Consider the following 24,844-nt stretch of genomic DNA (forward strand, 5'->3'; position numbering starts at 1 on the left):
GGTCAAACTATTATTTCAAGTTATCCCCCGGTATAATCCATATCTTCCCAGAAGATTCTTTTTACTTACCACTCAGTAGCTTACACACAGGTCCGGCTTGCTAAGTAAAGTAAACTTTCTAATAATAATAATTAGCACTCTTTCAGGTTATCAATTTAAACGTAACTTTATTTTCAAGTTAAAAACTACTTTTACAGAAAGGTAAAAAGATTTTTTCTTGTTCGGACCAGTTGTAAGACATTCACATTTATCATGTCAATCGTTTTTCTTTAACTTCTGTTCGCTTCTGTGGGTTGCTCGGTCTTCATATGCTGCTCGTCCCATCACCGAGGGAGATTGAACTCTCTCTGCTCAATTTTTAGAGTTTTTCTAGCAATTTGTGCAGCCTGACCTTTACAAATGGCTCCCCCTTTGCTGACTGCTGGCCTGACAGTTGATAGCTAGTTTCTATCGGTTAGAAGCGCGGCTCCTTGCAACAACGCGTCTTCATTCCACCAGCGCGCCATTACTCACCTTGAACTTTTTCACTTTGCTTGACATGTAATAAATTTGTCTGTGTCTTCATCAGTAACTTTTCAGATTTATGTCTTTATTAATTATTTTTTTCAGTCTCAACCCGGGTCATCTTTTGGTCAAGCTAATGTCATGTTCAGGTTACCCCCTTTGTCTCTAACCTTATCTGGCTTGGCTATTTTCTAAAAGGTTTTAATGGCAAAATGGTGTATGTTATCGTATAACCTTGTCACCTTATGGGTTTCTTTATTTGTAAATCAGTTGTCTCATCTTATTACTGGTGTCAGCAAATTTTCATGCTTAACAGTTGTCCCTTATTTTAAACCTTTGATTCTGGTTGCTCTTATTAATTGTCCAATAAAATAATTTATTGCTTAAAAAATTGTGAAATACTGATCCCTTTCATATACCCTAAGAATGTAAGTTGATCGAATAACTTTTTAAACTTGTAAATCAGAATGAATTGTTCCTAGCTGTTTTCCTTCATGCCAGTGAAGCTGTCTGCATTTCAAACAAGCTGCTGCTGTTTGTGGGACTTTTCCCTTTCATAAAAAGTCTCAGGCATTCTCGGTTTTACTTTCATGTTTCAAATGTCATATTTTTCAGTACAAAGGGTTCTACAATTCATGGGCTTTGTTCATTAAGTACTATCAAGAATTGGATGACATCGAACATTGGGGGGGGGGGGGGGGGGGGGAGACTTTGGACCGTGTATGTTGTTGGTGACTATGTATGGGGTGGATGGTGGATTCCTGAATCCTTTTCTGTGATGTTTGTATTTAAAATGCTGAGGGTTGGTGGGAGGGAGGAATTGTTGGCCAGGGGATTGACATTGTATTTGTTACCGTGGATTGCTTGTTGGTGGGTCTAAATTTGGATGAAAATGTGAAAAAGGATGAGAATAAAAATATTTTATAAAAAAAACCCCCCGACCACTATCTCTCTAACTGAGTCATCTTTTAATGTTCCATTCTCACAATTGTCAGTCAAATGGTAGAGATTGTTTATGAATGGATCAATTCCTTCACCTGCACTTTGGTTTAGTTGGTTAAATCCTGGCCTCTCTGGTACAATGATGCGCCGGAGACTAAAGTATGAATCAAAGGCTCCAATAACATCCTCATAGGAGGCTATCTGTTGGTTCACACCCTGCTTTGCCACCACACCGTTTGCGATGCTGCCAATAGTGTATAACAACGTGCTAACCTGGTTCTTGTTATATTTGCTCGCAAAACCCAAAGTGTTGCAATGCCGAGTGAAGTGCCTGCTCCACCTTTGCCATTGCTCAGCCTGACTGGAGCCCTATATGTTCTGAGCAATTCTGGGAGAGGTAGGGTAGAAGTCATTGCTCACCCTGGGTCCACGTTCCACTTACCGTGCTAGTTGCTGGGCTGTCCTTATCTTTCCCTTTCTGGTCTGACTTACCGGGTCTTTCACCCTCTGCTCCCTGCTCTTGTTTCTGGGCTTTTCTCAGGTTGTTTCCCACCTTTTCTTTACATTTCTCTGTGGGTGCAGCCACTGCTACCACCATCTGTTATTGTTGAGTCGCCTTGGAAGACATTGGATGTCTAACTCTAGTAAGAGACCTGGCCAGAGGCCAACATCTGAAAAGCACTTGTATCTAGTTAGTTGGATAAATAAAAGATGACAGAATATCAGGACAGAGCTACTGCTCTGCTTGGGTTCTTTTTTAAAAGTTATTTTTATTCTCCTTTTTCACAATATCTCCCAAATTTACACTCACCAACAATAAACAATAATCAGTAGCGAACGCAATATCAATCGCCATATCAACAACAACGATCCCATCCTCCCACCAAAACCCCAAACAGCAGCCTGCAGGACCAAAACATATGAACGTGGTTTGTGCCACAACCCCCCCCCCCCCCAAAGAGCCGGCTCATCGTCGTCCTTGTGAGGTGTGCTCTATATACCACCTTCAGCTGTATCGGGCCCAATCCCACGCATGAGGTGGAGGCGTTCACTCTCCGGAGCACTTCACACCAGATCACCCCCCCCCCCCCCCAATACCCTCTCTGAACTCTTCCTCCCACTTTGCCTTGATCCCTTCAAGTGGTGCCTTCTCCTCTTCCAAAATAGCCCCGTAAACCGGCTACACTACCCCTTCTCCAATCCCCTTGTTGTCAGCACCTCCTCCAGCAAAGTGGAAGCCGGCTCTATTGGGAAGCTCTGTATCTCCTTTCTGGCAACGTCTCGAACCTGCATGTAACTGAATATTTCCTCCTGCTCCAGCCCATACTTCACTCCCAGCTCCTTCAATCCTGCAAACTGACCCCAAGAAACAAATCTTTTAGTGTCTTAATCCCCTTCTCCTCCTATTTCTGAAAATATCCGTCCCACTTCCCTGGCTCAAATCTGTGGTTCCCCCGAATCGATGTTTCCCTTGACCCTGCCCCCCAACCCGGTGTTGACGAAACTGCCTCCAAATTCTCAATGAAGCTATTATTACCAGACTCCCTGAGTATTTCCCCGGGGCGGTTGGGAGCGGCGCTGTTGCTAGGGCCTTCAATTCCGACCCCCTACACAAACTCTCCTCAATTCTGACCCACTGGGAATCAACCCCCCTGACCCAGCTCCGTACCTGCTCCACATTCGCCGCCCAGTAGTAGTACATCAGGTTCGGAAGACCCAAACCCCCTGCCTGCCTTCCCCTCTGTAACAGAACCAGGTGGGTTTTTGCAACAATTTTTCATGGTCACTATTACCGCAACTAGCTTTTACTGTCAGATTTATTAATTGAATTTAAATTTCACCAGTTGCTGTGGTCAGATTTGAACCTGGGTCCCACATGTTTGCCTGGGCCTGAGAATTGCTAGTTTTGTGACATTAGCACTATGTCATTGTCTCACTAATGCCAGGGATGAACTCCAAAGCCAACCTGAATTATTCTGAATTCTTCACAATTTGGATTGTGTGGGATTAATGAATTGTGGGCACTGAAGATTGTTTACGATTTTTCCGGTCCGACAAAGAGCTGGAAATGAGCAGACTGGTGGGAATGGAGCGGATTGGTGGATAGCACCTCTACCTCACAGCACTAGGGATCCGGTTCCATTCCGGCCTTGGGTGACCGTGGAGTTTGCACTTTCTCCCCATGTCTGCGTGGGTTTCCTCCAGGTGCTCTCGTTTCCTCCCACAGGCCAAAGATGTGCAGTTTAGGTGGATTGGCCATGATAAAGTGCCCCTTAGTGTCCAAAGATGTGCAGGTTAGGTGGGGTTATGGGGTTACGGGGGCAGCGCAGGGTAGTGGGCCCAGATAGGGTGCTCTTTCAGAGGGTCGGTGCAGACTTGATGAACCAAATCTCCTCCTTCTGGACTGTAGGAATTTTGTGGTTTTATCTGAAACCAGGTCAGAATCTACACTCCTTCTGGGAAGTACATGAAACTTAAATTCCTAAAACTACTCAATGCACAATGCCCTATCTTCCACTTCCCCTTGATGGCTTCAAATTCCACAGGGACATATGGGCCTGAATTTGCCTTCCTCCCTGTAGCAGCACCTTTCTAACTCTGGCCACGTTCCCTCCCCATATGAACAAGGTAATCATTCCAATCTCTGGGGCAGCATGGTAGCATGGTGGTTTGCGTCAATGCTTCACAGCTCCAGGGTCCCAGGTTCGATTCCCGGCTGGGTCACTGTCTGTGCGGAGTCTGCACGTCCTCCCCGTGTGTGCGTGGGTTTCCTCCGGGTGCTCCGGTTTCCTCCCACAGTCCAAAGATGTGCGGGTTAGGTGGATTGGCCATGCTAAATTGCCCGTAGTGTCCTAATATAAGTAAGGTTAAGGGGGGGGGTTGTTGGGTTATGGGTATAGGGTGGATACGTGGGTTTGAGTAGGGTGATCATGGCTCGGCACAACATCGAGGGCCGAAGGGCCTGTTCTGTGCTGTACTGTTCTATGTTCTATGTTCTCTCTAAAAAATGCCGTTGGCAGGAAAATCGGCAGGTATTGGATTCTCTTGGGTTCTTGTCACTGATTTCTCTTTGTGTTATATCATTATGATATAGCTCCTCGCACACAGTACAGTAGCTGTTATTAGAGTAATATAAGACAGAACCTTTTACTAAAACCACCAAGTATAAACAAGCAGTTTTTACAGCTGGCAGACACCAGGGTGTTGGAGTCTAAAGTGAATCTGATGTGTCATTTACAACTAAATGAGGCTCAAGAGTTTTCATTATTAGAACATTCCTCACTAACTGCCTTTCTGTGCTTTCTCTGCCATTGACTGCTGAGGGACCCAGGTGGAGGCAGCCAAGGTTTAAGAGTGGCTGAGCGGAGGACATTCTTATTGGGTCTTCTGGGTGCTGCCAGTGAAGTGGCAATAATTGTTTGGTAGTATGGTGTGAGATTTGACATATATATGCAGCAATTCCACACATTAGATTGATAACACTGTTGTAATATCATGCCACCAGTACTTTGCATGGATGAAACTGTTACAGTAAATCTGCATTCACAAAATAATGAGGCTTAGTTATCTTGAAGAGGAGCTGCACATGTTGAGAGGTCGAGAGAGCGTTGCATTGGGCTTGTTGTCTCAAAACCCAGCCTTCCGAGATAAAAACAGCAACTGAATGATTAATGCAGGTCACATTTGAGCACCCAATCTAAATTCACTTACACAGTGGTCGTTGCATTTGGAATAATTCCTTGTGTCTGATGTACTGTTTCTGAATGTGCTGTGTCCGGACAAATTTTTATCTCTCCTTTCATCTGTGGTCCTGAGCTGTAACTTTTAGAGGCTGCTAATTAAATGGGTTTTCCCTAAAGATGGTCTGCATTGTGCTGATATCTCTGCACTGATGGCCACATGTTATTTTTCACACTTGCGACTCAGATTTTGAGACAAGAGTGAGCTGTTTTTTCTTGGCTGTGTTGGTACAGCAGGGACACGGGGCTGCTTTTCTCTGCAAAGATGTGCAAAATTGCATTTACTGCCAGATTATTTATTTCATTCTCCCAACTCCTCTCTCTGCCAGTTCAATATGATGTTCTGAATGGGCTGCTTGGCTGAAGTCGCTGGCATAAAGCAGCTGAGGAGAATGCGTGCACTCTATTTCACTTAATGTGGAGAGAAAATTAAATCTGGTCTGGCATAGATAGGTTCAGTGAGTGGCAGATGAAGTATAATGTGGGAAAATATGAACTTGCCCACTTTGGGAGGAAAAATAGAAAAACAGCAACTAATTTAAATGTAGAGTAACTGCTGAAATCTGAGGTGCAGAGGGATCTGGGTGTCCTGGTAGATGAATCACACAACGGTAGTCTGCAGGTACAGCAAGTAATTCGGAAGGCAAATGGGACAGTGTAATTTATTGCAAGGGGAATGGAATATAAAAGTAAATATCTTTTGCTTCAGTTGTACAGGGCTTTGGTGAGATTATGACTCGAGTCCAGGTAATCCTTGACTTTATGACCTTCGGGTTATGACGAAAGACACTTTTGATGTTTATAAATTGACACCCTGCATCCATGTCAGTTCTGGCTTTCATCTGGTGTCCACACGAGCGCCGTGTTCTTTAATTGCGGTTCAATGCACTTTTAGAGTACTTGGGTGCCTTTGATTTTCCAAACTCTTTCTTACAGTTTAGAGTTCTTGTGCCCATAATAATAGCAGAAAAGTGTAGTCTGGTGCAGAAGAACAAAAATGGAAATAATAAGAGGTCTGAAAAAGGTGAGATGCACACTGAACTTGGTAGAGCTTTACCATCCTGAAGGACAAGCTAAGGATTCAGGAACATGTTAAGGGTTTGGCTCCCAATCAGTCAACTGTGATAACTAAGCAGCGTCTTGGACTGTCAGTGGTTTGGCTGGAGGACCAAAATCCATATTGTGCCCCTGTGAGTTTGGGCATAATTCAGGAAAAGGTTAGGAGTCTTTGTGATGATTGAAAGAAGCAGCAGGGGGGGAATTCTAATGCTGAACCTTTTAATGCTAGAAAGGGGTGGTTTATACATTTAAAGCCAGGGCCAATTTGCATCAAGGTCCCAGATGAAATTGTGAGTGCTGATGAGGCAGCTCTTCCTTTTCCTGAAACATTGGCTGAAACCATTGAAGAAGATGGGTATTGTGCTCGGCAAGCGTTTAATGTTGATGAAACAGGGCTCTTTTGGGAAAATATGCCGTCGTGAACCTACATTGTCAGGTTACAAAGCTGCTAACGATAGACTCACTCTTTTGCTTGGAGCTGCGGGGACTTTAAACTTAAAACTTTGTTTGTGTACCATTCGAAAAACCCCAGGGCTTTCAAGGCATATTTCAAGGCATTTCTCTCAGTGATCCGGAAGTCCAAACATAAGGCGTGGGTCAGCAGGAACATCTTTGAGGTTTGGTTTACCCATTATTTTGTGCTAAGTGTCAGGGGTAATTGCAGCAGAACCAACCTTGCATTTAAAGTATTGCAGCTCCCTGGCAATGCTCCTGGTCATCTAGCTATCCTTGGTGACATGCATCCTGACATCAAAGTAATGTTTCTGCTCCCCAACACCACCTCACTGTTGCCACCCATGGAGCAGGGGGTAATTGCGTCCTTTAAAGTCTACTACCTAGGCATACATTTTCCTAGACCACCAGGGCAACTGAGAAACCAGGTGGAAGAACTCTCAAGGAATTCTGGAAGAGGTTCAGCATGCAGTTAAGAACATGGGTGAGGCATGGAATGTAGCCACACAATCAAATTTGCATGGCGTTTGGGAACAATTGTGTCCGAAGTTTGTGTATGACTTTCAAGGCTTTACGTACACTGTTGAAGAAGTGACCAGAAATATTGTTGAAATGGATGAAGAACTCTGATGGTGCACCAAATGTTGAGGAGTTGCTGGCATCACATTCTGAAGAATTAACTAATGAGGACCTCACTGAATTGCAATAGCAAAGAAATGGCAGAGGAAGTAAAAGATGCACCTTGAAGAGATTCCTCCTCGTAAAGTCTTAACAGCACACATGTTGGCTAAGGCATTTCAACATTTAGAAGCTGGCATGTCCCTGTTTGGGGAACATGACTCCAATGTTAAACGCAGTGCATCAGTGAAGAGAAGCATGTACAACTGCTACAGAGAGGTTTACAAGGAGAAGAGGAGAACATCTGACTCAACGTTCATTATGGAAGCAGAGAAGCCTCCAGAAACACCCACAGCCAAGAGTCCCAAGAAGACTCCAGCCAACGATCCTTCAAAATCTCCAAACAAAGTCCAGCAAAGTCACCTCAGAAGTTTTTCCCTTGAAAATCTCACCCAGCCAGACCCACCCAGGCAAATTACTGTAAAGCTGAAATTGTTTTTCTGTGCTTTAGATAATTGGAAGGTAATGTACAATACTATACCCTGGGTCGCTGGATTACTACAATACCACTTCACCACTGCCTCCCCCAATGGCAGACCGCTCCTAATTCGTATGCCTGTCTGTACCTTTTAACCCACCCAACAACTGAGGGTTTAATTTTCCTAAATGAACATAAAATATAGGAGTCATTGTGACTTACTTTGAAAGGAGGGGGATCTGTTTGTCTCTATTACTTTCATGTAACTTTACAGAAAATATTTTTAATGATATGTAGCTGTAGCCCCAAATAAATAGTTCAAATATTTCCATTACCAACAGAAGAAAGAAACTGAATATAGATACAAATTAAGATAATTAACTTTGCACCCTGTTTTGTGGTAGTAATATTGCAAATTTCTTAACTGAACCATGGCAAGGAATATGAATGAGCAACTGAAACCTGTGACCATCATGGTATTTATTTACAACATCAGAACAAGTGCAACCTCAAAATTTTGTAATTAGCACAATATATTTAATTATTTATCCATATTATTTATGGCGTAGGCTGCTGACCTCAATTTCAGAGCGCCATGAATATTGAATAGTATTTTGTACTAGACGAGCCCTAATTCTGATGATGATTAAATAACTGAGAAGTGAAACATATGCTTCGGAAGGGCAAGGAATTTTGAACTTTGTTGCCTGCTTATAGCTCATCTAATGGTAACATTTCTAATTGAAAAAAGATAAAAGAAGATCAAGTTGGACACTGAGCAAGCACGTCACTATTTCCAAGGCAAATACATCTCTTCAGTTTCTAAAACTGAACATAGTATTCCAGAGTGTGACCTAGGCTCTCTATAACAATGCTGGAACCATGGAGTCAATGCACAATGATTTTACTCAAATATGTACAACAATCATCAAGAGATCATTGCATGCACATCAAGTGTTCTCAAGAAAGTACTTACAGAATTCAATCGTGTAGCCTGCCAATGTCCACTGTCATGAAACAACTATTTGTCCCTGTGTGCGATGTAATCTATCAGCTGTGGAGATTGTAATATTCAGGGCACAGGATGTGCCAATATTTGTTATAGTTATATAATATCTTTATTATTGTCACAAAGTAGGCTTACATTAACACTGCAATGAAGTTACTGTGAAAATCCCCTAGTCGCCACACCAAGGCGCCTGTTCGGGTACACAGAGGGAGAATTCAGAATGTCCAAATTACCTACCAGCATGTCTTTCAGGACTTGTGGGAGGAAACCGGAGCGCCTGGAGGAAACCCACCTTAATGCCTTTTAGAATACCCAAAGATATCTGTTAAGGCCCCAGCTATTTCCTCTCCCACTTCCCACAGTAACCTGGGGTAAATCCCATCCGGACCTGGGGACTTTTCCACCTTAATGCCTTTTAGAATACCCAACATATCCTCCCTCCTTATGCGGACTTGACCTAGAGTAATCAAACATCTATTCCTAACCTCAACATCCGTCATGTCCCTCTCCTCGGTGAATACCGATGCAAAGTACTCGTTAAGAATCTCACCCACTTTCTCTGACTCCACGCATAACTTTCCTCCTTTGTCCTTGGGTGGGCCAACCCTTTCTCTAGTTACCCTCTTTCTCCTTCTATATGAATAAAAGGCTTTGGGATTTTCCTTAACCCTGTTTGCTAAAGATATTTCATGACCCCTTTTAGCCCACTTGATTCCTCGTTTCAGATTGGTCCTACGTTCCCGATATTCTTCCAAAGCTTCATCGGCCTTCAATCGCCTAGACCTTGAACCACCTGGCCGGGCTCATTCCCCAACACAAGTCCAGTATGGTCCCTTCCCGAGTTAGACTATTTACATACTGCTCTAGAAAACCCTCCTGGATGCGCCTTACAAATTCTGCTCCATCTAGACCTCTGACACTAAGTGTATCCCAGTCAATGTTGGGAAAATTAAAACCTACTATCACCACCACCCTGTTGCTCCGACTTCTTTCCATAATCTGTTTACATATTTGTACCTCTATCTCACGCTCGCTGTTGGGAGGTCTGTAGTACAGCCCCAACATTGTTACCGCACCCTTCCTATTTCTGAGCTCTGCCCATATCGCCTCACTGCTCGAGTCCTCCATAGTGCCCTCCTTCAGCACAGCTGTGATATCCTCTCTGACCAGTAATGCAACTCCTCCACCCCTTTTACTTCCTTCTCTATCCCACCTGAAGCATCGATATCCTGGGATATTTAGTTGGCAATTGTGCCCTTCCCTCAACTAAGTCTCGGTAATAGCAATAACATCATACTCCCAGGTACTAATCCAAGCCCTAAGTTCATCTGCCTTACCTACTACACTTCTTGCATTAAAACAAATGCACCTCAGAACACCAGTCCCTTTGTGTTCATCATCTGCTCCCTGCCTACTTTTCCCCTTAGTCACGCTGACTTCTTGATCTAGTTCCTTACAGGCTTTAGTTACTACCTCCTTACTGTCCACTAACCTCATGTGGTTCCCATCCCCCTGCCACATTAGTTTAAACCCTCCCCAACAGCGTTAGCAAAAGCACCCCCAAGGACATTGGTTCCAGTCCGGCCAGGTGTAGACCGTCCAATTTGTAGTAGTCCCACCTGCCCCAGAACCGGCCCCAATGTCCCAAAAATCTGAACCCCTCCCTCCTGCACCATCTCTCAAGCCACACATTCATCCTGCCTATTCTTTAGTTTCTACTCTGACCATCACGTGGCACTGGTAGCAATCCTGCGATTACTACCTCTGAGGTTCGCCTTTTTAACTTGACTCCTAACTCCCTAAATTCTGCTTGTAGGACCTCATCCCGTTTTTTACCTAAATCATTGGTGCCTATATGCACCACGACAACTGGCTGTTCACCCTCCCCCTTCAGAATGTTCTGCTGCCGATCTGAGACATCCCTGACCCGTGCATCTGGGAGACAACATACCATTCGGGAGTCTCGTTTTCAACCACAGAACCGCCTGTCTACTCCCTTTACAATTGAATCCCCTATGACAGCCCTTCCACTCTTTTTTCCGCCCTTCTGTACAGCAGAGTCAGCCACGGTGCCATGAACCTGGATACTGCTGCCTTCCCCTAGTGAGCCATCTCCCCCAATAGCATCCAAAACGGTTTGCCTGTTTTGGATGGATAAGACCGCAGGGGACACCTGCACTGCCTTCCTGCTTTTTCTCAGCCTTTTGGTCACCCATTCCCTGTCTCCCTCAGCAATCCTAATCTGTGGTGTGACCAATTCGCTAAACGTGCTACCCATGATCTCCTCAGCATCGCGGATGCTCCAAAGGGAGTCCATCCGCAGCGCCAGAGCCGTCATGCAGTCTAACAGGAGCTGCAGCTGGACACACTTCCTGCACGTGAAGAAGCCAGGGGCACCAGCCACATCCCTGAGCTCCCACATTGAGCAAGAGGAGCATAACACAGGTCTGAGATCACCTGCCATTTTAATTCTTAAGATTAACTTAGTCCAACTATAATATCAAATAATAGATAAATGAAAAAGAAAAAAAAAGAAAACCAATCACACGATTAAAAAAAAATAGAAATAGAAAAACCTTACCTGATCAACACACCTCTACTTACCAGTCACCAGCCAATTGACAACAGCTCCTCCACAAACCACTTTCTGGATACAGTGACCGCAATGCACTGATGCAAACTTTCCCTGCAACAGCCAATCAGCAGCTCTGCTGCCCTCTGCTGGATGCTTTCCTTCACTTGAACACAGAGGGTGTCTTGCTCAGGTACACCTTCTGGATACAGTGATCGAAATGCACTGATGCAAATTTTCCCCACAACAGCCAATCAGCGGCTCGGCTCTGCTCTGCTGCCTTCTGCAGGATGCTTGCCTTCACTTGGACATGGAGGGTGTCTTGCTCAGGTACACCTTCTGGATACAGTGACCACAAGGCACTGATGCTAATTTTTCCCGTAACACCCAATCAGCGGCTCGGCTCTGCTGCCCTCTGCTGTATGCTTGCCTTCACTTGAACACGGAGGGTGTTTTGCTCAGGTAGACCTTCTGGATACACTTACCGCAATGCGCTGATGCACATGTTCCCTAAAAAACAGCCAATCAGCAGCTCCACTCTGCTGCACTCTGCTGGATGCTTGCCTTCACTTGAACACGGAGGGTGTCTTGCTCAGGTATACCTTCTGGATACAGTGCCGCAATGCACTGATGCAAGTTTTCCCTGCAACAGCCTATCAGTGGCTCTGCTCTGCTGCCCTCTGCAGGATGCTTGCCTTCACTTGAACATGGAGGGTATATGCCTCAGGTACACCTTCTGGATACACTGAACGCAATGCACTGATGCAACTTTTCCCCGCAACAGCCAATCAGTCGCTCTGCTCTTCTGGCCTCTGCTGGTTGCTTGCCTTCACTTGAACACGGAGGGTGTCTTGCTCAGGTACATCTTCTGGATACAGTGACCGCACTGCACTGATGCCAATTAGCGGCTCCACACTGCTGCGCTCTGCTGGATGCTTACCTTCATTTGAACTCGGAGGGTGTCTTGCTCGGGTACACCTTCTGGATACAGTGACCACAATGCACTGATGCAAATTTTCCCTGCTACAGCCGATCAGCGGCTCCGCTCTGCTGGATGCTTGTCTTCACATGAACACGGAGGGTGTCTTGCTCAGGTACACCTTCTGGACACAGTGACCACAATGCACTGATACAAATTTTCCCTGCAACAGCCAATCAGCAGCTCCGCTCTGCTGCCCTCTGCTGGATGCTTGCCTTCACTTGAACATGGAGGGTGTTTTGCTCGCGTACACCTTCTGGGTGCAGTGACCGCAAAGGACTGATGCAAATTTTACCTAAAAAACAGCCAATCAGTGGCTCTGCTCTGCTGGATGCTTGTCTTCACTTGAACACGGAGGGTGTCTTGCTCAGGTACTCCTCCTGGATACAGTGACCGGAATGCAATGATGCATTTTCTCCCCGCAACAGCCAATCAGCAGCTCTGCTCTGCTAGCCTCTGCTAGATGCTTGCCTTCACTTGAACACGGAGGGTGTCTTGCTCAGGTACACCTTCTGGATACAGTGACCGCAATGCACTGATGCCAATTAGCGGCTCCACACTGCTGCGCTCTGCTGGATGCTTACCTTCATTTGAACTCGGAGGGTGTCTTGCTCGGGTACACCTTCTGGATACAGTGACCACAATGCACTGATGCAAATTTTCCCTGCTACAGCCGATCAGCGGCTCCGCTCTGCTGGATGCTTTTCTTCACATGAACACGGAGGGTGTCTTGCTCAGGTACACCTTCTGGACACAGTGACCACAATGCACTGATACAAATTTTCCCTGCAACAGCCAATCAGCAGCTCCACTCTGCTGCCCTCTGCTGGATGCTTACCTTAATTTGAACTCGGAGGGTGTTTTGCTCGCGTACACCTTCTGGATACAGTGACCGCAAAGGACTGATGCGAATTTTACCTAAAAAACAGCCAATCAGTGGCTCTGCTCTGCTGGATGCTTGTCTTCACTTGAACACGAAGGGTGTCTTGCTCAGGTACTCCTTCTGGATACAGTGACCGGAATGCAATGATGCATTTTCTCCCCGCAACAGCCAATCAGCAGCTCTGCTCTGCTAGCCTCTGCTGGATGCTTGCCTTCATTTGAACACAGAGGGTGTCTTGCTCAGGTACACTTTCTGGATACAGTGACCGTATTGCACTGATGCCAATTAGCGGCTCCACACTGCTGCACTCTGCTGGATGCTTACCTTCACTTGAACTTGGAGGGTGTCTTGCTCGGGTACACCTTCTGGACACAGTGACCACAATGCACTGATACAAATTTTCCCCGCAACAGCCAATCAGCAGCTCCGCTCTGCTGCCCTCTGCTGGATGCTTGCCTTCACTTGAACACGGAGGGTGTCTTGCTCAGGTACATCTTCTGGATACAGTGACCGCAATGCACTGATTTAAATTTTCCCCACAACAGCCAATCAGCAGCTCTGCTCTGCTGCCCTCTGCCAGATGCTTGCCTTCACTTGAATACGGAGGGTGTCTTGCTCAGGTACATCTTCTGGATACAGTGACCGCAATGCACTGATTTAAATTTTCCCCACAACAGCCAATCAGCAGCTCTGCTCTGCTGCCCTCTGCCAGATGCTTGCCTTCACTTGAACACGCAGGGTGTCTTGCTCAGGTACACCTTCTGGATACAGTGACCGCAATACACTGATGCCAATCAACGGCTCCACCCTGCTGCGCTCTGCTGGATGCTTGCCTTCACTTGAACACAGAGGGTGTGTTGCTCGAGTACACCTTCTGGATACAGTGATCAAAATCTACTGATGCCAATCAGCGGCTCCATCCTGCTGCCCTCTGCTGGATGCTTGCCTTCACAGGAACACGGAGGGTGTCTTGCTCGGGTACACCTTCTGGATACAGTGACCGCAAAGGACTGATGCAAATTTTACCTAAAAAACAGCCAATCAGTGGCTCTGCTCTGTTGTCCTCTGCTGGATGCTTGCCTTCACTTGAACATGGAGGGTGTCTTGCTCAGGTACTCCTTCTGGATACAGTGACCGCAATGCACTGATTTGAATTTTCCCCGCAACAGCCAATCAGCACCGCTGCCCTCTGCCAGATGCTTGCCTTCACTTGAACATAGAGGGTGTCTTGCTCAGGTACACCTTCTGGATACAGTGAGCGCAATACACTGATGCCAATCAGCGGCTCCACCCTGCTGCGCTCTGCTAGATGCTTGCCTTCACTTGAACACGGAGGGTGTCTTGCTCAGGTACACCTTCTGGATACAGTGACCGCAATGCACTGATGCAAATTTTCCCTGCAACACCTAGTCAGTAGCTCCTCTCTGCTGCCCTCTGCCTGATGTTTGCCTTCACATGAACACGGAGGGTGTGTTGCTTGGGTACACCTTCTGGATACAGTGATCGCATTGCACTAATGCAAATTTTCCCCGCAACAGCCAATCAGCGGCTCCGCTCTGCTGCCCTCTGCTGGATGAGGAACTAAGTTTGGGCTGAGGAACTAAGTTGGGGCTGAGTGGAACCTGGTTGGGGGGTGGGATTTGATTTTTCATGCAGTTAGGGCTCAGTTTAAGCCCTAGTAGCCGTTGCTTATTCTGTGCTGCTGAGAGATTTCAGGCTCAGAAGACGATCTGAGAACCATTTACAGCTCTTGTGAACCTGGAGTCTGAAGAAAACCATGTTTGGCGCAATAACATGGAGGGTCTCCGGGCCGAGAGAAGGGAATCCAGAGAGGGGGAGCCCAGAGAGGGGGAGCCCAGAGAGGGGGAACCCAGAGAGGGGGAACCCAGAGAGGGGGAATCCAGAGAGGGGGAACCCAGGGCGAGCGAGCACTGGGAGGCGTAGACCTCTGGATGGAACCACGGGAGAGAGGAAACACTCGGGAGAGGAGGAGAGAAAGAGGCTGCAAATAACTGTTGGGTTGGCAGACTGCAAGTAGTGAGGGCTTAGGAGAAGCTCTGGAGAGCCCATGAGGCAGCCGAAGGTTGGTGACTCCAGGTTACAGGCTGATGGGGAAAAGGTAACCTTTGGACCAATGAAAATGAAATGAAATGAAATGAAAATCGCTTATTGTCACAAGTAGGCTTCAAATGAAGTTACTGTGAAAAGTCCCTAGTTGCCACATTCGGGCGCCTGTTCGGGGAGGCTGGTACGGGAATTGAACCGTGCTGCTGGCCTGCCTTGGTCTGCTTTCAAAGCCAGCGATTTAGCCCTGTGCTAAACCAGCTCCTTGCTGGTTCACCAATGGTGTTCTGATCTGTGTGGCTGAATAGATGAAGTTGTAGCTGTGAGCTGGAATGCATACTCAGAAATCCAGGGGAACGTCATCCTGGGGGACAAGATTGAAACTCGGGGAGGTGAGCAAACACTGAGGCAATCCAAGTCAGTGGCATTAAGAGGAATTCAGAGACCAGGGATGTGAATTAACGAGACAGAAACACAATCCCGTTTTAGACACATTTAGTAGGATGTTTTGCAGCGCCGAGAACGACACCGCTATTGAACGGCACTTTGGCCTCAACAAGGAACTCCCCACCGAGGCAGCACTTACATCACTTCCTGCGCTGGTCAGCTCAGCTCGCCAGTTCAGGAAGACTACACGCAGATTGGGGCGCCATTTTTAAATGCTGCCCGATCTTTCAACCCCCCCCTCCCACTCAGCGGCCTCCGGACTGCCACTGCACACAACTTACTCCTCCCCTCCCCCCTGCACGCCACCACTCCACCACACCTACTGAGGGCAAGGCAACTCCGGGCTCAATCCCTGGTTTGGACAACCTGGCACTTTGGCACTTCCAGCCTGGCAGAGTGCCTGAGTGGCACTGCCAAGGTGCCCACGTGTCAGCAGGTGTGTGAGGGTACCACCCTGCACAGAGCCTGACCACTCAAGGGTTTCTAATAGCCTGGCAACCCCCCCACCCCCCAGGTGTGTTACACCTGGTCCATGTTTGTGGAAGCCGGTGTTAACCGGTGCCATGCTGAGATCTTGCAGGTGAGCCGTTAGTTCCCAGGCCCCGGCGCAGACATACTTAAATGTGCCTTACTGGGCGATCCAGATCGCGATATTTTACGAGATTTTATTAAATCTCCTGAGGCGTTTCGAGTGTTGCGAATCTCGCAAGATTTAACTGCCCCGAGCCATCACGAAGTGAATGACAAGGCCATTTAATCGTGCCCTAGATCTTCGAAAGTAAAGGGTTTGGAACCCCTCCTGAGGGAGACAGAGTTTCAATGAGATTGGTTGACCCAGTGTTCACTGATATCTGGGTGGATTGCTCAGAAATCTGTGGGATCTGTCTTTGTCGCATCTGCCATTTATTGTGCAATGTGGTGCGCTCAACCACAATTTTCCTGTTAATTGACATGTACCTCATGTCAACCCTGACTGTTAGAGTATAAGATAGATATTGTAAATTATTTCACTCTTCTGACTTTTTGTCGTAAAGTTTAATTTGTTACTGTAGAATCTTGTGGCTTTATTTTCTTAGTAAATACCTGGGCCCTCAACCTTTGAGCAGTACGTTATGGCCCCTAATCAGATCAGACCAAAAAATAAATTGGGCCAGTTGCAAGATCATAACACCCCACACAGTGTTTGTTTTGAACCAGTGGACAGTGTCCTGTATTGCTGAAAACTGTCGCGAAACAGGTGTTGTTTCTGGAACGTTGTTCTGAAAACATCAGTCCCAGACTAACTGGAAAATGGGAGTGTTAGAGTCCCCTTAAACTTGCAGGTTGCCGTCGTCAAGTTGGCACCACGATGCAGCCTGCCGATTGGGCATTCAGAAATATGGTCGGCTTCGATGCCAAGTCGGTCCACAGATAAACTCTGGGAAGGAGGGTGGGGATGGGAGAGGATAAATGGGGGTCAATCTCCATGAATTGGAGGGGAAAGCCACCGCAGCCAGCTGCCTACAGTATTTTTGTGGCATATCCACAGACAAGTCAGGAGGAAGGGTCTGCATGCTACCCCTCTGTCCTGAACCTGCCAATCAGTTACCCTGAACAAGAGGCTCTGACAAAGAATCAGGCAACTAGAAACTGTTAATTCTGCACCACATTCACAACACTTATATTGTCACAAAGTCATTTGTTATGGAGCTTAATTGAATTCTGAATCACGATGGTTATGTTCAGGTGTACCTCTCTGGCACACCGTGAAGGGCCCATGCTCCGTAAAGTGGTGTTAGCCCTTGACTAGTAGTCCAGGGTAATGCTCTGGCGACGTGGATTTGAATCACACTATGGCAGATAGTGAAATTTGAATTCAATGGAAATCTGGAATTAAAAGTCTCATGATTGCCGATTTATCATAAAGCCCATCTTGTTCACTAATGTCCTTCAGGGAATGAAACCTGGCATCCATACCTGGTGTGACTCCAGACCCACAGCAATGTGATTAACTCCCAATGCCCTCTGAAATAGCCCAGTGAGCCACTCAGTTCTAGCCAATTAGGAATGGGCAATAAATGCTGGCCCAGCCAGCGATGCCTACGTCCTCTGAATGAATAAAAAAAGGACAGATGAGACATAAATTAGAAATAAATAAACAATGGAAATAAATAATAAAGAAGTCAATAGAAAGAATTTGGGTGCTTTATTTTCATTACGTATAAGCATTTATCCACAATTGGCATGTATAGATGTACTGATATATGATGCAAATTATACAATATATGATTAATGTGTCCGTTGGCTGGTTAGAAATCCAACATCCTGAAGCTCAGTACCTTCAGGATTTTCCCAATTAATTCAGTGAAAAGTTCCTGCTGGTAGAGCTCATCTATGTTTGGTGCCTATAGTCACCATCTAACATCTGAAGAAAATGTGTCTGACGTCTTCTAAAACTGAAATCAGATCTTTGAAAGCCTCATTACACCATACTCACTTTGAATTCTTACAAACTGAAAACATCGCAAATGTAAGGCTTGCTCGAAGTGTCTATTTAATAAGCCCCACAACTGTGCTGTGTTTTAGGCACATCAGTATTGTCATTGTCACAAGGCAGTGCCTCAAATTGATGCTGGTGCTATCAGAATCTCAACATGCAGATTCCTCAAATATTACATCAAACTTATGAGCTGAAGGCTGTATATGTACCTCATGAAAGATTACTCTTGACTATAAAATGCAGTCTGTGCACAGCAGAAATCAGCCAGCAAAGATTATTTTAATGTCTGGCGGTTTCAGTTGGATAGCTGTAACTAACGATGTCTGGAGGGCTGGCTGAAATGAAGTAGTCAGGTGATAGTTAAATGCACCTGAGGGCAAGGATCTAACTTTAGGTGTTGGATCTAAGCCTTATGAAATAAGGGATCTGTACCTTAGAAATTTTGAGTAGGAAACAGTACTCAACAATAGGCAGAGGAAATATAGATAATACCTGCAACATGATTGATAATATCGAGTGGCCTATCCATTGAAACGCTCCAGGATTTATTCTAGCCAAAGGATAACAGACACAGGGATGGGGTGTCCCTGACAGGAGGGGAGGTGGAACCTCAGGCTCCTGTTGCACTCTGCAGCAAGTGCTACTCTGCCTGGTCTCTTATCCTCCTCCCATTCCTTGCACAGACCAAGGAGGAGCCCCGCACGATCCCAATGGCCAAGCACTCCCTTAACCCTGGTAATGAGGATCCCTTTAAGAAGTGCATGAAATTGACATCAACCTCCTGTTATTCCTAAACAGCTGGTCACTGATGGAGCATTAGTTGAATTGCGAACCAAGGTTCTGTGCAGCCTCTTTAATGAGTATTCACAGTGGCAATTGGCTGCTGACAAACTTCTGGGCAGCTGTCCCTGGCACTGGCTTCAAAACCTTTATCAAGATAGCATCTTGCTCCTAAACCTCATGTAACAGAACAGGACCTAACCCTGTATATATTTACAAATATATATTATTGGTATTTCCTATTGGCTGAACAAAGACCATTAAGAGGCTGACCCTTTGTTTGTGAGGTATCATGTGTGAGTCCCCAGAAGAAAATAATTCACTTCTGAGTTTGCGAATGTCACAGAATCTCTTTAGGCGTAACGATAGTCTCAGACAAAACTGCTTGCTAATGGAGAGTCTACGATGGCATTGACTTCACAAACGCCAGACCTCAAAGAGGCCTCTTCCAACCCATAATGGCCGAGGCGTTATCAGCCTGGAATATAAAGCCAATTTCCAGACACTGGATAAACATCCTTTGTTGAATACATTGTGGAGGGCTAAGGTTGCATGACCCAGGACTCTGGCTTGCTGTGCTCCGAAAGCTCGTGTTTGAAACAAACCTGTTGGACTTTAACCTGGTGTTGTAAGACTTCTTACTGTGCTCACCCCAGTCCAACGCCAGCATCTCCACATCATAAAAAACTAATTCATCTCTGCCTGCCTACTCCATACCGTGATGTCAACACCACCAGAAAGTGAATTTGGAAATCCTTCCCTTTACCTTTTCGTGATTTTTGAATGTGTGCAATAAACTAACCTTCTGAATTAATCCTACCTTGAGTTTGCTGTGGGGTTATTAGAAGAAATCGGCTCACACAAAAACTGAGGTGTTGGGAAATACACCACCATTTATATAAAAGAAAAACAACCCCTTTGTAAATGGAAAAATCTGAGGGGGAAAAAGAAAATTGCTGCAGGTTGAACAGAATCTTCTCCTGTCAGTAACACTGGTCTAAATCGATGTTGCAGTTCAAGAGCCTATCATGGCCACTTCTGAGAGTTTCTCGCATCCAAGTATTTGCCAAAGATTGTCCTGGTTCTGCCTTCTTGTTTCAAACCCTTGCCTCAGCACGGTGCTTAGTTTGAGGTTTTGTGTCTGTCTTGGCAGGAAATCTTCCTGCTGTGTTATGGGACACAAAATGTTTGCTTCCTAAAGCTGCAGTTCGTGACAGTGAAGTGTAATGAGGGTTAGAATGACATTAACATAGCAGTTAGATTATGATCGTCTTTATTGATGCATTTAAATCAATGTTCCTGTTTGGTAATTAGGAAGGATATTACTCTGTACAAATGGAACACAGGATGTAACTTTGATATTTAAACCAAATTATTTTTTCATTAAATTTCAGCTTTTCTTCCCACTTCGCTTCTTGAGTTTAGATTCTCAAAGTGTTTGCGTTTTATTGGGCCAGATTTTGCGGTAACGGCATCTCGTGGCATCAGCTGTTATTTAGACGTGCTTCTGCAGCCTTCAGCTCAGAACAATCTTTCTGATAAAGTTGTGAAACATGTGAGCCGATAACGGAGCTGATAGAGAAACACAGCAGCTGAGGCCTGAGGGTAACCAGCAGGACATCTCCTCAACCAATAGAATTTAGGCATTCAGAAACCAACAGCAGAAGGCCTGAGGAAAAAGGGTGACTTACAGGCACCGAGTTTAGTGTCAGATCTGGTACCGGAAGATAAATAAAAGAGAGGAAAGCAAGATTACATTAAGAGCAAGAGAAAGAAATGATAGAAGGGAGTGATATAAAGGAAAAGTAAGAATATTTAAAATTTAACACATTAAAAATCTTGCTGAAAAGAGAGATGTTGCTGAAGCTTTTCATCCTGCACATAAAGACAAAGGCAAGAATACTAAATTTCAAACAATTACAACAGCTTATACTGCAAGGGAGGAAAAGTGCTGATTGGTTGGACATAAAAAAATTTGGCCCATTTTGTCCCGGGTACTGAAAACAAGGATGGTGATGAGTCCAGAGGTGGCAATGTTTGGAGTTTCAGTGGACCCGGGAGTCCAGGAGGAGAGAGAGGCTAACATTTTGGCCTTTGCTTTCCTGGTGGCCCGGCAATGAATTCTGCTGGCATGGAGGGACTCAAAGCCCCCGAAGTCAGAGGCCTGGATATCGGATATGGCGAGCTTCCTCGGTCTGGAGAAAATTAAGTTCACTCTGAGAGCATTACTGTCAGGGTCCGCCCGGAGGTGGTAACCATTTATCGACTTCTTCGCGGAAAATTAATCGTCAGCGGGGGGGGGTTTGGGCAACGTAGATTAGGGGGTTAGTTAGGCGGGTCCTTGTGGGAGGAGAGCTGATCTTTGCACACTGTTTTGTATTGTTTACCCTGCCAAAATGCCTCAATAAAATTGTTTATCAAAAAAATTAGTATCTACTGCACAAATGCAGCAATTTTGTAATATTCAGTACAAGTCAATAGTGAGGCAGACAGCAACATGTTACATTTTCAAAGCTAACTTGGACAGTAACATTTGAATATTTTACAGCACATTTGTTCCTCGCCTGAAGTTGCTGTACTATTTACCCTTACCATAATTTGACAGCAGCTTCTAGCTAATTATTATTGCAAAAAATGTCCTTTATTTGGAAAAATAGTGCTTTGGTTATTGACATTGTTATAGAGATGGAATCCTATTTCCGCAATAATGAAGGGAAGCCATCACATTTAAGAAAATGGAGACTGGTTGATAATCAAGATTCCACTGGAAAGCAATGATCAACTGATCGATTTTTAATAAAGGAGCCTCTTTAAATGATAAAGAATGCAATCGCAAGCATTTTGGAATACAGAATGTAATCAGGTAGAGTCAGCATGGCTTCATGAAGGGGAAATCATGTCCGACAAATTTACTAGATTTCTTTGAGGTGGTAACGAGCAGCATAAATAAAGGGGAGCCAATAAAAGTAACATACTTGGATTTCCAAAAAGTGTTCAATAAATTACTGTACAAAAAGCTACTTAATAAGAGAAGAGCCCATGTTTTCGGGGGTAGTATATTAGTATGGATAGAGGATTGGCTAATTGATGGAAGACAGAGATTTGGGATAAGCGGAGCATTTTCATGATGGCAACCTGTAACTAGTGGAGTGTCACAGAGATCAGTGCTGTGGCCACACAATTATTTACAATATATATTATTGACTTGGACAAGGGAAGTGAATGCACTATTGCCAGGTTTGCAGATGGCACAGAAGTAGTTGGGAAGGCAAGTGGTGAAGATGGCACAGAGTCTACAGAGGGATATAGACAGGTTAAGTGAGTGGGCAATAACTTGGCAGATGGAATATAATGCAGGAAAATGTGAAGGTATGCACTTTGGTAGAAAGAATAAAGGAGCTGAATATTATTTAAATGGAGAAAGGCTGCAGAAAGCGGCAGCGCAGAAAGATTTGTGGGTTCTCTTGCATAGATCTACGATGCAAGTTCAGGTAAATTGGAACGTAAAATTGAATGTTAGCCTTTATTTCCAAGGGAATGGAGTATAATGGTGTCCTCACGACTCAATGTGTAGAAAACGTTTATCCTCCTGTCGCTGTTGCTTCTTTCGCCAATTACATTAAATCTGTGCTCTCTGGTTCTTAGTCTTTCCACCAATGGGAACAGTTTCTCCCGATCCTGATTCGACCCTTCAGGATTTTGAATGCTTCTACCAAATCCCCTCTCAACCCTCTCTTCTCCCAGGAAAACACAGTAACTTCTCAAATCTTTATCTGTGGAACTGAAGCACTTGGCAGGCATTTTGGTCATTGCTTATTTCCAGAACAGGCATAGCATGGTTGAAATCTAAACAACTTAGAGTTTGATCCCTATAGGCTGCATTATATTCATAATTTTCTGTTTACTTTGTTTCCAGGTGGCAGAGATGCACGGTGAACTCATAGAATTTAATGAGAGACTACACAGATCACTGATGGCCAAGGAAGCACTTATCTCACAGATGAGGCAGGAACTGATTGATTTACGAGGGCCAGTAAGTAGCTATGTGCAGACTGCTCAGAAATACTGTAGTGGATAATTGCAGACTACGGGCTTCAAATGTATAACTGTTTGTGTATATAAAAAGCTCATGGACATATCAACAGAAAAATCTGTGTTTGAGTAAAGTACAGTTACGAAGCAGGGAAAATAGAGGAAGAATACCAAAATGTATCAAAGGTTCCATGTGAAAACTGTGACAAAGCAAAGCCAGTGATTTGCTGCTGAGCGAATTTGGAAAGAAACGGATCAGGAAATGGATTAGAAATAGATAAATCAAACAAACTGTAACTGCTGAGAATATTTGGATTACTTGGTTAAGGGATTTCTGAGAAGTGAGAATGAAGAGCAGTCCGACAGAGTGTTCAGTGATTGCAATATCAAATCAAGACAGTTACTCTGTGAAGATATTTTAGAGAAAGAGAAATATGATGAGAAAATGCACAATGGAACAAGCAAAATCAACGGATTACAATTTTAACACGAGGAGCAAGCTTTGTCAAATCACAGAGCAACTTAGTACTAATATAATTTTCAACCTGATGATTTAATATAAAATTAATTCAAGAAAAGCCCTGGTCAACCTAACTGAATCCGTTACCAGACACATGAAACTTATTTGTTGCAGCCCTTAATCCCAACTGGTTTCTCAATGCAATAAATTGAATCTATTAATCTGCATTGTGTTTACTACACTACTAATGGAACATGCTTGATTGATTCCAGTGATATTTTTTTCAATTGGGTTCAGGACTGTATTCTGTTAATTTTACCTAAAACCATTGGGTTACAAATCCCCCTGCTTTTAGCTGGTAGCCACTCTGATTGGTTGAAGTTACTGGTGTACAGTTGATGATGGTCTTTTTGCAGAAACAGTCATTCAGCACTCACAGGCAGTAAGATTACTTCTGGAGACACACTTTAGTCTTTCTTAAACTGGGCCTTCAACTCAAAAGTTCACCTTTGAGTCTACTCCTCTCTTAAGACTCATTGACTCTCATCAAACCCATCTTCCATCCCGAGTTTTAATCTCAATCCATTGCAGTTTCCTCAAAATGATACCCAACCTTACTGGGAAAAGAGAAGATTTCTTGCATTGAATTTTTAGAGAAATGTCATCGTATAAGAGAGAGAAAATCAGAGATGCTTCTTCCAACTTCTGAACCCCAAGCGGAACTAAAACAACCCGGCCTTACAGGAGAGAGGGAAACATTCCACAGAAATCAGAACCAATCACCTCTGGTGACAGGAAAAGCCCAACATTTTGAGCCTGTTCATTGGCTGCCAGCCAAATCAGTCAAACTGAGTCATCACTGATTGAATTAATGGCAAAGCCTGCATTAAAGTCACAGGTCTATTAATCATCCATGCATAAAAATTGTTATAGCAAAATAAGGAAGGGGAAGACAGGGTTTAAACAGGAGAATCCTTACATCATCTCATTCATTTAACTCTAATCCATGTTTGAATTTGGTGTTTTCCTGGTCTGCTAATCTGATTGTCACTGCATAAATTTGGTGACCGTTGGGATTGGTTCTGAAACTTTGGCATTCTTTCTGGTTGCCTAGGTTTTTAGCACCTATTCATTGCAGTCTTGTGCAAGCTGGACAGTGAGTATTGGCAAAACTTTGAATGCTGGAAGATGTAATAATTCAACCCAATCCAGCCTTGCCAAATTTGGGTGAATCCTGGAGGAATCACTGGATTCCCTCTTCATCCTCCCACAGTGGGATGGTGGGCACCGCCATGGCGATTATTGGCTGTTGCCAAAAACAACAACCAACAACTACACCTGATAA

General features: G+C 44.8%; 1 protein-coding gene across 4 annotated transcripts in view; it reads left to right on the forward strand.

Moving 5' to 3' along the window:
• The window catches only part of snx29 (sorting nexin 29), a 596,020-nt gene that overhangs the window by 323,150 nt on the left and 248,026 nt on the right, over nucleotides 1-24,844 (forward strand). For all 4 annotated transcript variants that reach the window (XM_038821149.1, XM_038821148.1, XM_038821150.1 and 1 more), the window contains one exon: nucleotides 22,924-23,040. In XM_038821149.1, coding sequence (XP_038677077.1) covers nucleotides 22,924-23,040 — 117 coding nt within the window. The remainder of the gene's footprint in view (nucleotides 1-22,923; nucleotides 23,041-24,844) is intronic.

Source organism: Scyliorhinus canicula, chromosome 15, assembly GCF_902713615.1.
Source record: "Scyliorhinus canicula chromosome 15, sScyCan1.1, whole genome shotgun sequence".
Taxonomy (NCBI): Eukaryota; Metazoa; Chordata; class Chondrichthyes; order Carcharhiniformes; family Scyliorhinidae; genus Scyliorhinus; species Scyliorhinus canicula.